Genomic DNA, 10,283 nt, shown 5'->3' on the forward strand with positions numbered 1-10,283 from the left:
TTTCCTGATTTACTTGCAGGACTTTTGCATGCAGTTAGTTACTTTTACAGTGTGGTTTCAGCACTTTTACATAAAGGGTTTAAATATTTTGTCCAGTTTCCTCTGAGATCAGCATAAATGTGGGCGATGCTACCTGCAGAGGGTGGTCTTCGAGGAGCTCTGGGACAAAGCATCGGCCACCGAACTGTCACTGGAAATCCTCTTCCTCTGAAATTCTCTGGCCCTGACACATAAAGGCAAAAGAAAGGCAGTTAGTCCTGTGCCACATGCAGCTTTAATCATCGATCCTTTGGCTTGTTACTGATTTCGAGGAGGCAGCGATCGTCCCGACAGGTGACTGAGTGACCCAGAATCTGAACCGGCACAGGTTCAGATGAGCAGCTCCATGGAAACAGCACTTCAAACAGCAGCAGGAGCTCATTTTATTTCTGATGGCTTCAGATAATGACCTCCAGCCCCGATCCCCCCGCCCTATCAGAGCAGCTTCATTCACATTCATTCGGCCTCTGAACTGCACCGGCAGCTGCTGCAGGACATGTTTTCTCCAGCAGGAGGCGCTCAGAGCTCAGAGAAGTTTTCACATCAAGCACCTCAGTAAAGCAGCAGCACCACACTGCAAGAATACTCCCAAGGACGAAACTTAGGTATTAGTTAAAAGAATGTGTTAAAAGCTAAATGCACCTAGAATGTCACAGTAAAAGCATTAGTTACTGGAGTGTCACAATACTGAGAAGAAAAATACTGAATTCTGTTTCTTAAATGCCCTTATATCTCTAAACAGTGAAACTCTCCAGTGAGTTTACAATGCATGTTTTCTTAAAACAGACAAACAAACAAATAAAAGGACAGAAACTGTAAAAAATGAAATAAAAAAGTCCTCAGATTTGTAACTTTCTAATTGTCCATGATGATGAAAATCTTTACATTTTGTAGCTAAAACCATATTATGTATTTTTTCTTGTAAAATTACTGAAGAAATTATAAAAATTGTGTCAGAATCACTTTCTTCTGATATCTGTGTATGAACTAATCGCTGTAACTTCAACTTCACATGATTTTTAATGGATTATTCCTGCTCTGAATGCGGTCAGTTCTTGGTTGCCATTTGCAGCTGAAGCGTTTCCTCCAGTGTTTCTGGTGGAGTTCTGGTTCTGAACATGCTAACGGCTTCCTCTCACCTGGGTGTGGCTGAGGAGGTGGGGGAGGTTGGTGAGCAGGGGAAGGCGAACTGCCTCTGCTGGTCCTGATGCTCCTCCGAGTCCACCAGGTCTGGCATGCCGGGGGAGGTGCCCACCGTCTCCTTGGCGACCAGCTCCGGGTCCAGGATGTAGAGCTCCTCCTGAGAGATCTCCGTCACGTAGTTCAGGTGTTCCTGGAACAAAAAAGACAGAAACATGTTCACTGATAGTCTGTTCCTCCTGCTGCCAAAAATAATGGATTAATCCTGGCAGACTGTTAATGTAGAGCTTTTCTCTTCATAAAACTAACTGCTGCACTTCTGCTACGAGAAAAAAAAGCTCTTCCTTGTTTATATTTTTTTAAACTGGCTTTGGTGTTCCTTCAAAATAGCAACAAGGGAACAGTTTTGGTGAAATACCTGAGCTCGGTCGATCCTGTAGAAACGATCTGCAGTCGTACCTGAAAAACAAACACCAGGTTTGGATTCAGGATCTCTGAGTGAGTTGGACTGTTTGGTGAAAAGCGGTGAGTTAGTTTGGACTTACAGTCGAGGAAACACCACTTCATTGAGAGTTTTTGTGAAGACAGACACTCTCCTTTCATCTCATCACAGTCCTGAAAAAACAGGAGTTAAATGTAAAAACCTAGAATGCCTCAGGCTGGACTCACTGTTCTGCTCCAGTACGTCTTAAATCAGCAAAAAGACATCACTGGGGGGGAAATGTGGTAAATTTAATAAATTCTAAATCACATGGGTAATGCCAAGAGGCTAAACAACACAGCATGTAAAATACAAAAGGATTTACAGAAAGAGAAAAACTAAACACATTTGTGAAATCCAAAATATAAAAAGACTGCTTTTCTCTTGGCTTCAGAGAGAGCAGTGAGTTTCTGACTAAAGTTCACCGAGCATTGTAGCATTAACACAGCAGTAATTCATAAACTAAGAGCCAATACATAGACAAACATTTAAATCTTTTAACTGCAGTTCACAGATGTAGATAAAATTGTAAAAGTGAGCGAAAGTTCTCAGAAGGAAATATAAGATTTATGTAATTGGTAGTAGATCGTGAATAGAGCCCTGTGGCACTCCGTTAAAATGGTAACCAATGTGGTACCAAGTCAATGCCAAAACTCTTGAAAACCGTTTGGTTCTATGTTATTTGAGGTATTATGTTAACATTTAAAGGAGGAAACACCTCAAACTTGGTATTGAGAATAGCGGAAATCCAATGGTATTGGTACCAACTACCAAATTTCTGGTATTATGCCATTACTAAGTAGGGTATGCCTTTGTTGTTTTGGGAATGCCTTTCCTTTCTTATGAACGGTAATCAATATATTATTATATAATGTAAATATGTTGCAGTCCGGTGCTGTACCTGGTCCAGGTTGTCCTGCAGTCGCTCAATGAGCAGACGGCAGGTCTCCAGATCGCTGTCTCCAGGGACGGTGATGACTCCCAGCGGCGTTGCTGCAGAAACAGATGATACATTAGGGCCAAAGCGATGACAGTAAAATACCTGAAACACTGTTTAAATAGGCTTTAATATGCAGATTAATGTTTAATAATACTATTTTTGAAGCTCTGGTAATTACACAGTGTGGAGAAAGAGGAATACTGTGAGATTTCAGGCTGTGCATACGTTCCTAAAAGCATTTCAAACAATTCATGACTGATTAAACATGACACCTTGATACACTTTCTGATTTGGTTATTTATGCAGACAAAAGATGCACACTATAAGTTTTATTGTATTAACTCCAGTTTAACTCTTCAATAACAGAAACTCACAGGCCTCCTTCAGCTGGTCCTTGTCGTAATGCAGAGCCTCATATGCTGCCATGCTGATCCTGTTCACCCTGATCTGCAGCTTCTCAGGAACAGGCTGCTGACTGCACACAAATACACAGATATTTTCATTTATACACTGAGCTGAACATGCAGAACAGTTCAAGGTATAACGTTGTGTCATCTGCAAAGAATATTTTCATTGAGGAACATTTACAATGTAAATCCTAAGGGACCAAGACTAGAGCCCTGTGGTTCACCTTACTGATGGTAGGAAGGTTTAACTGAGCAGCAGCAGCAGCAGCAGCCTCACACACATAATACAACACAACAACATGTCAACACAAGGTACAAATCCTAAAATGTTCCTGTTACTGTTGGTGAACTGAGACAGCGCCATCTGTTGGAACAATGCTCTACACATGGCAGGAAAACATCAGATGGTTTCGGCTAAAGTAATGGCTAACATTAGCTTGGTTAGACGTTTTCTTGTTTAAAGTAACATCATTTTGTACAGGCTAAAGTTAGCCTGTTTAGACTAATGTTAGCTTACTTAGGCTAACATTTGCTTGTATATATTGACGTCACCTGGTTTAGACTAATGCTATCTCGTTAAGGCTAATGTTAGCTTGTTTTAACTAAGATTTTCTTGTTTATTCTCACTATTTGTTTAGACTAATGTTATCCTGTTTAGAATAACAACATGTTTGGGATGACTTTACATTGTTAAGACTAACATTACCTTGTTGAGGCAACATTGTCTTGTTCAGGCTTACATTAGCTAGTTTAAACTGTTAGATAACTTAGGTTAACACTGAGGTTAACATTTAGACAAATATTAGCTCATTAATCTGAACATGGATTGTTTAGATTAACCCAATGATGAAAAATAGGAGAAATGCCATATTGTTTAGGCTAATGTTAGCTTGTTTTGAGTAATGCTTGCTTAATTAGGCAAATTTGGTACTGAGAATTATGGAATTTAAATAGTACCAACTACTAAATTTCTGGTTTTGTGACATCCCTGCTGCCTGTGATGGGAAACAGACTTTCACGAATGAGTGCATCTTTAATGAAAGCGTTTTCAGCTGAATCAGGATGTTGCTTTGGGACAAACACATGGAGGGCTGTCATTGCTGTCACTTTACTGGGACGTACTCGTTGAGGTGGGGCATGGAGATCCTCCTCTTGGCCTTCTGCACCATGTTGGCCTGGTTCCTCAGATTGATGTGGATGATGGATGGAGCCAGCTTGCAGGGCTCGCCGTCCACCTGCATGGGGATGGACTTGTAGGTGGTGAGGGTCACTTCTTTGCACTGGTGGAGTCGCTCGCCGTGACCGCCCACCTGCAGTGTGGCCTGCACACAAACAACAACAGGTCGCATCAGGTGGTGTCATTTAGCTCCGAGCTGAGGGAGGGGGCCGTTTGGTGACATTTACAGTACAGATGAGTGTGCAGGATCTCTGCAGGTTCACCAGGTTTAATTTAAGACATTTAACACTCACACACACATACATATACAGAAAATTTAATACCTGTTTAATGATTCATCTGTTGACAGTATTAAAGAACCACCTGTTTTCCAGGTTCAGACATTTATATCAACATTTTATATAATATGGTTTTATGTAGGAACTTCCTGATTTCAAAGATTGGGATCAGGGCCAGTCGAGACATTTTTTAGCTGATCGTATGGTTGCAAATCTAAACTCGATCCTTTGTTTACATCAGTTGTCCTGTTAAAGGGGCAGCACAATTTGGGGCAGGAGTAAAGGGAGCAAAGTTTGTATAATTTTTTTTTAACCAATAATTAACAGCATCACCATTTAATAGTCCAGCCACTGATAATACAAACTAAGCACTGTGCGTAATTGTCCTGTGTTGATTGCCGTTATAGTCAATGGACACGCAACTTTGACTGCAAAGGCGGCCATGTTACATGTGCTACTGGGATAAAAGAATGTTGTCGTAGCTGATCCAAGGTTGTCTTAAACGCAAAAGCTCTAGCTGGAAGTTATTAAGCATCACGGAAGTCTTTGTCATGGTGCCCGTTGCTAAGTAAACCTCCACAGGGCTCTTTGCTTACCAGCACAAACTGCCCTTAGTCCGAGTGACCGGTTACTCTGGCTGCTACAGCATTAAACAGTAAGAGGCTCCACCTGGCGGAACAATCGGGTACTGCAGCTGATATACAGTATGCAAAGTGTGTATTATCAAAGAAAATTGTATCATTTTCAGATTCAGGATAGGCATATACTTAATACTACATGACTAAGATTGAATCAGGTGGAAACCAAACCTGATCGGGACATTCAATGTGTGTGGTCTAGTGGAGTGGTGCTGCTACGAGCTCACCAGAGACGTCATGGTGAAACCAATGACCTCGATGCAGCCGTCGTCGTGGCGCTGAGGTTCGAAGTCCTGATGCTCGCTGGGGTGACCCCACGGCATGGTGCCGGCACAATACCTGCAGCAGGAGCACGAAACGCAATGAAAAAACTGGACCATTCATTCCAGGTGGCTGATTTCTGTTTCCTTTTCTTCGTCAGACTGAATACAAACTTAAAGTGATTAATGTAACGATCAACACTGGAAGCTCATCCTATTTGAAAAAATTAAAAGTTACAATGAGCTACAACAGTCACATTAATAGGAAAAGTAAGTTTAACATTTACGTAAGTGTTGGAAGGCAGGTATTTTCTATCTTTCTATCTTTCCGTATTTCTATACAGTTGTATTAAGGTGCAGAGGGCGAATGAATACCTGGGGATGTTGAGGAAGAGCAGACACTGCAGCTTCAGGTCCTGAACTTTGGCTGTCAGGTCTGTACCATCACACTGAGGAGGCAGGAAAACAGGATCAGGGCTTCAAATTCCACTGATGTCCAACCAAAGACCACATCTTTAGAAGGTAATATGGTCACATCCATATGTATAAACTCTCTGTGGGGCCTCAGTACCACCCTTGTTTGAAAATTGTGCGCTGATAATTAAAAGTGTGTCCTCTGCTGGAACAATTCAATAACTGGAATCTGCTATAAACTATTTTGTCTGTGTCCTCACCAAATGTCATGAATGTGGTCTTTTTGTATGAAAAACAATATGTTAACTTGGAGACGTTTTAAGGGTTCAGTATCTTTTTGAAGATCCAAGTTAAAATGTTTTTTCTGAGGCTGAAAATACTAAAAATTCCCAGCTCCAAAAATGTATGAAACTCTTAAAATTAAGCCAGAATATTTTGCAAAACTATTTTATTGGATCCCAAATAACAAAAAAGTAAATACTTAGACAGTGGAGCAAAAATAACACAGACTGATATTATTATGTTTGCAACCTTTAACCCTCAGAACCCCAAAACCCTGGCTTCAGGATCAAATTGGATGTTTTTTTTGTTTGTTTTTTTTAAATCACCAAATTGACACCTTTTATCAACCAGAAACTGTAATATCAGAAAGAATCAGATTTGGATATTTCATTCTCAGATGGTCCATCCATTTTATTGTTAAAGATAACTAAGTGTAAAATTGTGATATTTTGTTAAAATTATTAATTTAGAAATAGAATAACTGAAATAAAACAAATGCAGCAGAAACAGCTCAGAAGCAGTGAACAGAGGAGCAGGTTGTTGGACGATACATTCAGCTGATGGTGGAACATCTTCCTACGGCTGATATACAGAGCACAGTGAAAAATGTAGTTTGTAGAGGTTGTAAACATGTAAATAGTTAAATAGCTGTGAAGCCTCCATTTTTCAGGAGCTCTGTCTTCCTCATTCTGGGTAAAGTTTAATGCCGATTTTCGGTTTCGGTCGCGACTCACCACCACTTTGATGTGCTTGGCGAGGTCTTTGGAGCTGCCTGATAGGAAGTCTGAGAAGGCTGTCTGAAACACACACACATGTAGGAACATCACCAACATGTTCAGGTGAACACGGATCAACAGAACAGAACAGAACAGAGCGACGAGGACACTCACCCCTGCATAGAACATCTTATTCCTGAAGCGGCTGTTAAACTTCTCCGGGTTCGCCTCTGAAAACACAAAAACAACAGTCGGACGGTGCATTAAAGCCACTAAAGTCGGCGAAAACACAGAACAACAACCTCCCTGCTTACATTTCCATTCGTCATTTGGTTCCTCAGTTTCCTTATATGAGATTTTAATGTGATTAGATACATGTTCATTGATCCCTGCGGCCCGATAAGGAGGCAGATAAGGACAGAGCAAATGGAGCCGCAGCACCGAAGACAACATGACAGATAATTAAAGAACACGGTGAGGACGGCACTTGACACATGAAAGACAGAACAGCTCATCACCTCATTGTTGTGGCTGGAAGTCGTGTGCGGCTGCTTTGCGCCTCTTTGTGGTCGTTGTGTGTCTCATCATGCATCTCATTTTGTGCCTCCTTGTGGTGTTTTGCTTGTTACCAGCAACTAGCCGACCACAGAGTCGCTTCGTTCCTCTCTGTGGTCGTTTGTGGTCATCGCTTTGGCGTGTCTGATGGTTTCACGTCTCATTCAGTCTTATGTCTGTGGTCAGTGTCATAATTCTGTACCTCACTTCAATGTCATTTTGAGTTTTGTTGTTTTCTGTCTTGTTTTGCACCTTTTTGTCGAAATGTTTTGTCTCGTTTGTGCCTCTTTTTTTGTTTCTTTGTTGTCATTGTGCATCTCTTTCTCATCATTCTGCGTCTCGTTTTTCTCTCGTTTTTGCGTGTCTTTGTTGACGTTTTGCAACTGGTTTTGTGTCTTGTTTTGCATCACTTTGTATTCATTTTGTGTCCCCCTTTTCAGTCTCATTTTCCACGTCTTCGTGGACATTGTGCATCTCGTTTGTATCCCAGTTTTGCGTCTCTTTGAACTCATCCTGCATCTCATTTTTCATGTCGATTTGTGTTTCTTTGTGTGCAACATGCTTAGTGTCTTGTTTTGCATCACTGTCATAATTTTGTCTCAGTCTGCGTCTCACTTTGCATCTTGTTTTTCACTTCTTTGCGCTCATGAGACAAATTTCTTGCATCTTATTTATCAACAGTGTTGGTCAGCCACAGTATTATGTAAATAAATAACACATAGGACCTAATAATGACTGCGTACAGTCAAAGACGTCTGTTTTTACTCATGGCCAGTTGGCTTTTAAAAAAACAGCAACTGATGTGCTGCCACTGTGGTGTATGCGGGTACAGACTTGTACAGTTGGGATATATTGTTATATTTTGGTTCTTCATGGAGGTAAATAAATGTATCTCTGTTGAATTCTGTGTGGGTGTGAGTTTACTGACCTCTGGATTCATGGAAGCCCAGTGTGACGTGAGCGTCGAAGCCCAGACTGAAGTAGTTGTTGAAGACGTCGATTGGAAGCTGAGAGACAGCAGCAGAAGAACATGTTTACAGTGTCTGAGCGGTCGGCAGCAGCTCTGCTTCTGTTATCACGGCGGATGTTGAACCGACCTTGTCTGTCTGGTGTTCGTCCCTCTCCTCGGTTCGGGCCTCTGGATTCGCCTCCACGTTCAGGTTCCATCGGTCCAGCTGAACGACGTTTCCGTCCTCCACGTGTGAGAGGATCTTTGTGATGGGTTCATCGGTGTAGCCCTGACGGAGGAGGAGGACAGAGGGAGTCTCAGGCTGAGCAGTGTGATGATACGCTGCTTCTGATATACCTCTGAGACGTTCTGAACTACAGTCTGGACCTCAGAGCAGGTTTCAGCTGCTTTTACATTATCTGAGCAATGCACCACGTTATTCCTCCTCCAAGGCCAGAGCTGACACGGTTTCTGTCAAATTTGATCAGCTACACAGAACAAACTGTCGACTGCCCACCGCTCATTATTGGGTTGTCTGAAGCTTCAAATTAGCTTCAGATAAACTTCTGATTGCATTTTTGTCCCAAACAAAGGCTGCAGACTTCGTCCCCCATCAATCACAGTGAAGACACTCATCAATCTAATCAAACTCCAGTTTCACTCCAGTTAAACTTTAGTTAAGCTCCAGTCAAACTCAAGCCAAACTTCAGTTACGCTCCAGCTAAGATCCAAACTCCAGATACACTAAAGTTAAACTCCAGGAAACTTCTGTTAAACTCCAGTTAAACTTCAGTCAAATTCCAGTTAAACTTTAGTTAAACTCTAGCTTGACTCCTGTAAAACTCCAGTCAAACTCAACTTAAACTCAAGTCGAACTTAAGTTAAACAAAATTTAAACTCCAGTTAACTCAACTCAAACTCCAGCAAAACTTTAGTTAAACTCCAGATAAACTCCAGTTACACTCCAGTCAAACTCCAGTTAAACTCCAGTCCTACTCCAGTTAGACTCCAGTTAAGTTCCAGTTAAACTCCAGTTAAATTCTAGTTTAGCTATGGTCAAAGTAACATTAGACTCCAGATACACTGAAGTTAAACTCCAGAAAAACTCCAGTTAAACTCCAATCAAATTCCAGTTAAACTTCAATCAGTCTCTAGTTTAACTCCTGTCTAACTCCAGTCAAACTCAAAGCAAACTTAAGATAAGCTAAATTTAAACTCCAGTTAACTCAACTCTAATTCTGGTAAAACTCCACCAAACTTTTTGTTAAACTCCAGATAAACCTTTGTTAAACTCCAGTCAAAGTTTTGTTAAACTCCAGATAAACTCCAGATGAACTCCAGCTAAACTCACTCCTCCCCAGTTGAGGGTCCTGGCCAGGTCGTTGCCGGTCCCCAGAGGAAGGATGCCGACAGGAGGCGGAGGACGGAGCTTCAACTGGTCCAGAACCGACAGGATCCAGCCCACCTGAACGAACAAAGACACACAGAACATGTCAATACCTAAAATGAATGGTTTAGTTAGTGTCACAGTTCTGAATTATAAAGGATTACATGCATAAAAGTACACAAGCTTCACCAAAAACGCACATAAAAAAGGAAAACCTGAGAAATAGAATAACTAAGAAAATAAAAGGTTTAAAACAAATCAAATGCTGTAGAGATACTGGAGTTTTATCAGTGAAGTTCACCTGTTTTGTTTGTCATCTAGCATCAATGTTAAATGCAGTCTTTCAGTATTTTTGCTGACTCACCGTGCCGTCTCCTCCACAGGCCAGAATCCTCAGGTTTGGCACTTTGGCATACAACTCCAACCTGCAACACAAAGCAGAGACGGAGATCAACTCTGAACCAAAGAAGACCAGCAGGGAGGACTGGAAGGTGTGTGGATGAAGGTAACGTTTGGGGAGAAAAAGACAGTTGAAAGCTCATCTCATGTTCGTGGGTGCTTTTACTCATAAGTGATGGTAATGCTGCTCAGGTGAGCCATTTCTCCACGTTATGTTGTTT

The 10,283-nt window shown here is 41.5% G+C and overlaps 1 protein-coding gene across 1 annotated transcript in view; it reads right to left on the reverse strand.

The window, feature by feature from the left end:
* Window positions 1-10,283, reverse strand: part of LOC103373113 (diacylglycerol kinase zeta-like) — a 74,186-nt gene that overhangs the window by 20,910 nt on the left and 42,993 nt on the right. The window contains exons 12-26 of the mRNA XM_008302928.1: window positions 10,028-10,088; window positions 9,628-9,741; window positions 8,425-8,565; window positions 8,256-8,334; window positions 6,947-7,002; window positions 6,791-6,853; window positions 5,736-5,809; window positions 5,328-5,439; window positions 4,130-4,329; window positions 2,975-3,075; window positions 2,562-2,653; window positions 1,725-1,794; window positions 1,598-1,638; window positions 1,179-1,372; window positions 134-223 (exon numbers count right to left, since the gene is read on the reverse strand). Coding sequence (XP_008301150.1) covers window positions 134-223; window positions 1,179-1,372; window positions 1,598-1,638; window positions 1,725-1,794; window positions 2,562-2,653; window positions 2,975-3,075; window positions 4,130-4,329; window positions 5,328-5,439; window positions 5,736-5,809; window positions 6,791-6,853; window positions 6,947-7,002; window positions 8,256-8,334; window positions 8,425-8,565; window positions 9,628-9,741; window positions 10,028-10,088 — 1,488 coding nt within the window. The remainder of the gene's footprint in view (window positions 1-133; window positions 224-1,178; window positions 1,373-1,597; window positions 1,639-1,724; window positions 1,795-2,561; window positions 2,654-2,974; window positions 3,076-4,129; window positions 4,330-5,327; window positions 5,440-5,735; window positions 5,810-6,790; window positions 6,854-6,946; window positions 7,003-8,255; window positions 8,335-8,424; window positions 8,566-9,627; window positions 9,742-10,027; window positions 10,089-10,283) is intronic.

Source organism: Stegastes partitus, unplaced genomic scaffold (assembly GCF_000690725.1).
Source record: "Stegastes partitus isolate 25-593 unplaced genomic scaffold, Stegastes_partitus-1.0.2 Scaffold1909, whole genome shotgun sequence".
NCBI classification, from domain to species: Eukaryota; Metazoa; Chordata; class Actinopteri; family Pomacentridae; genus Stegastes; species Stegastes partitus.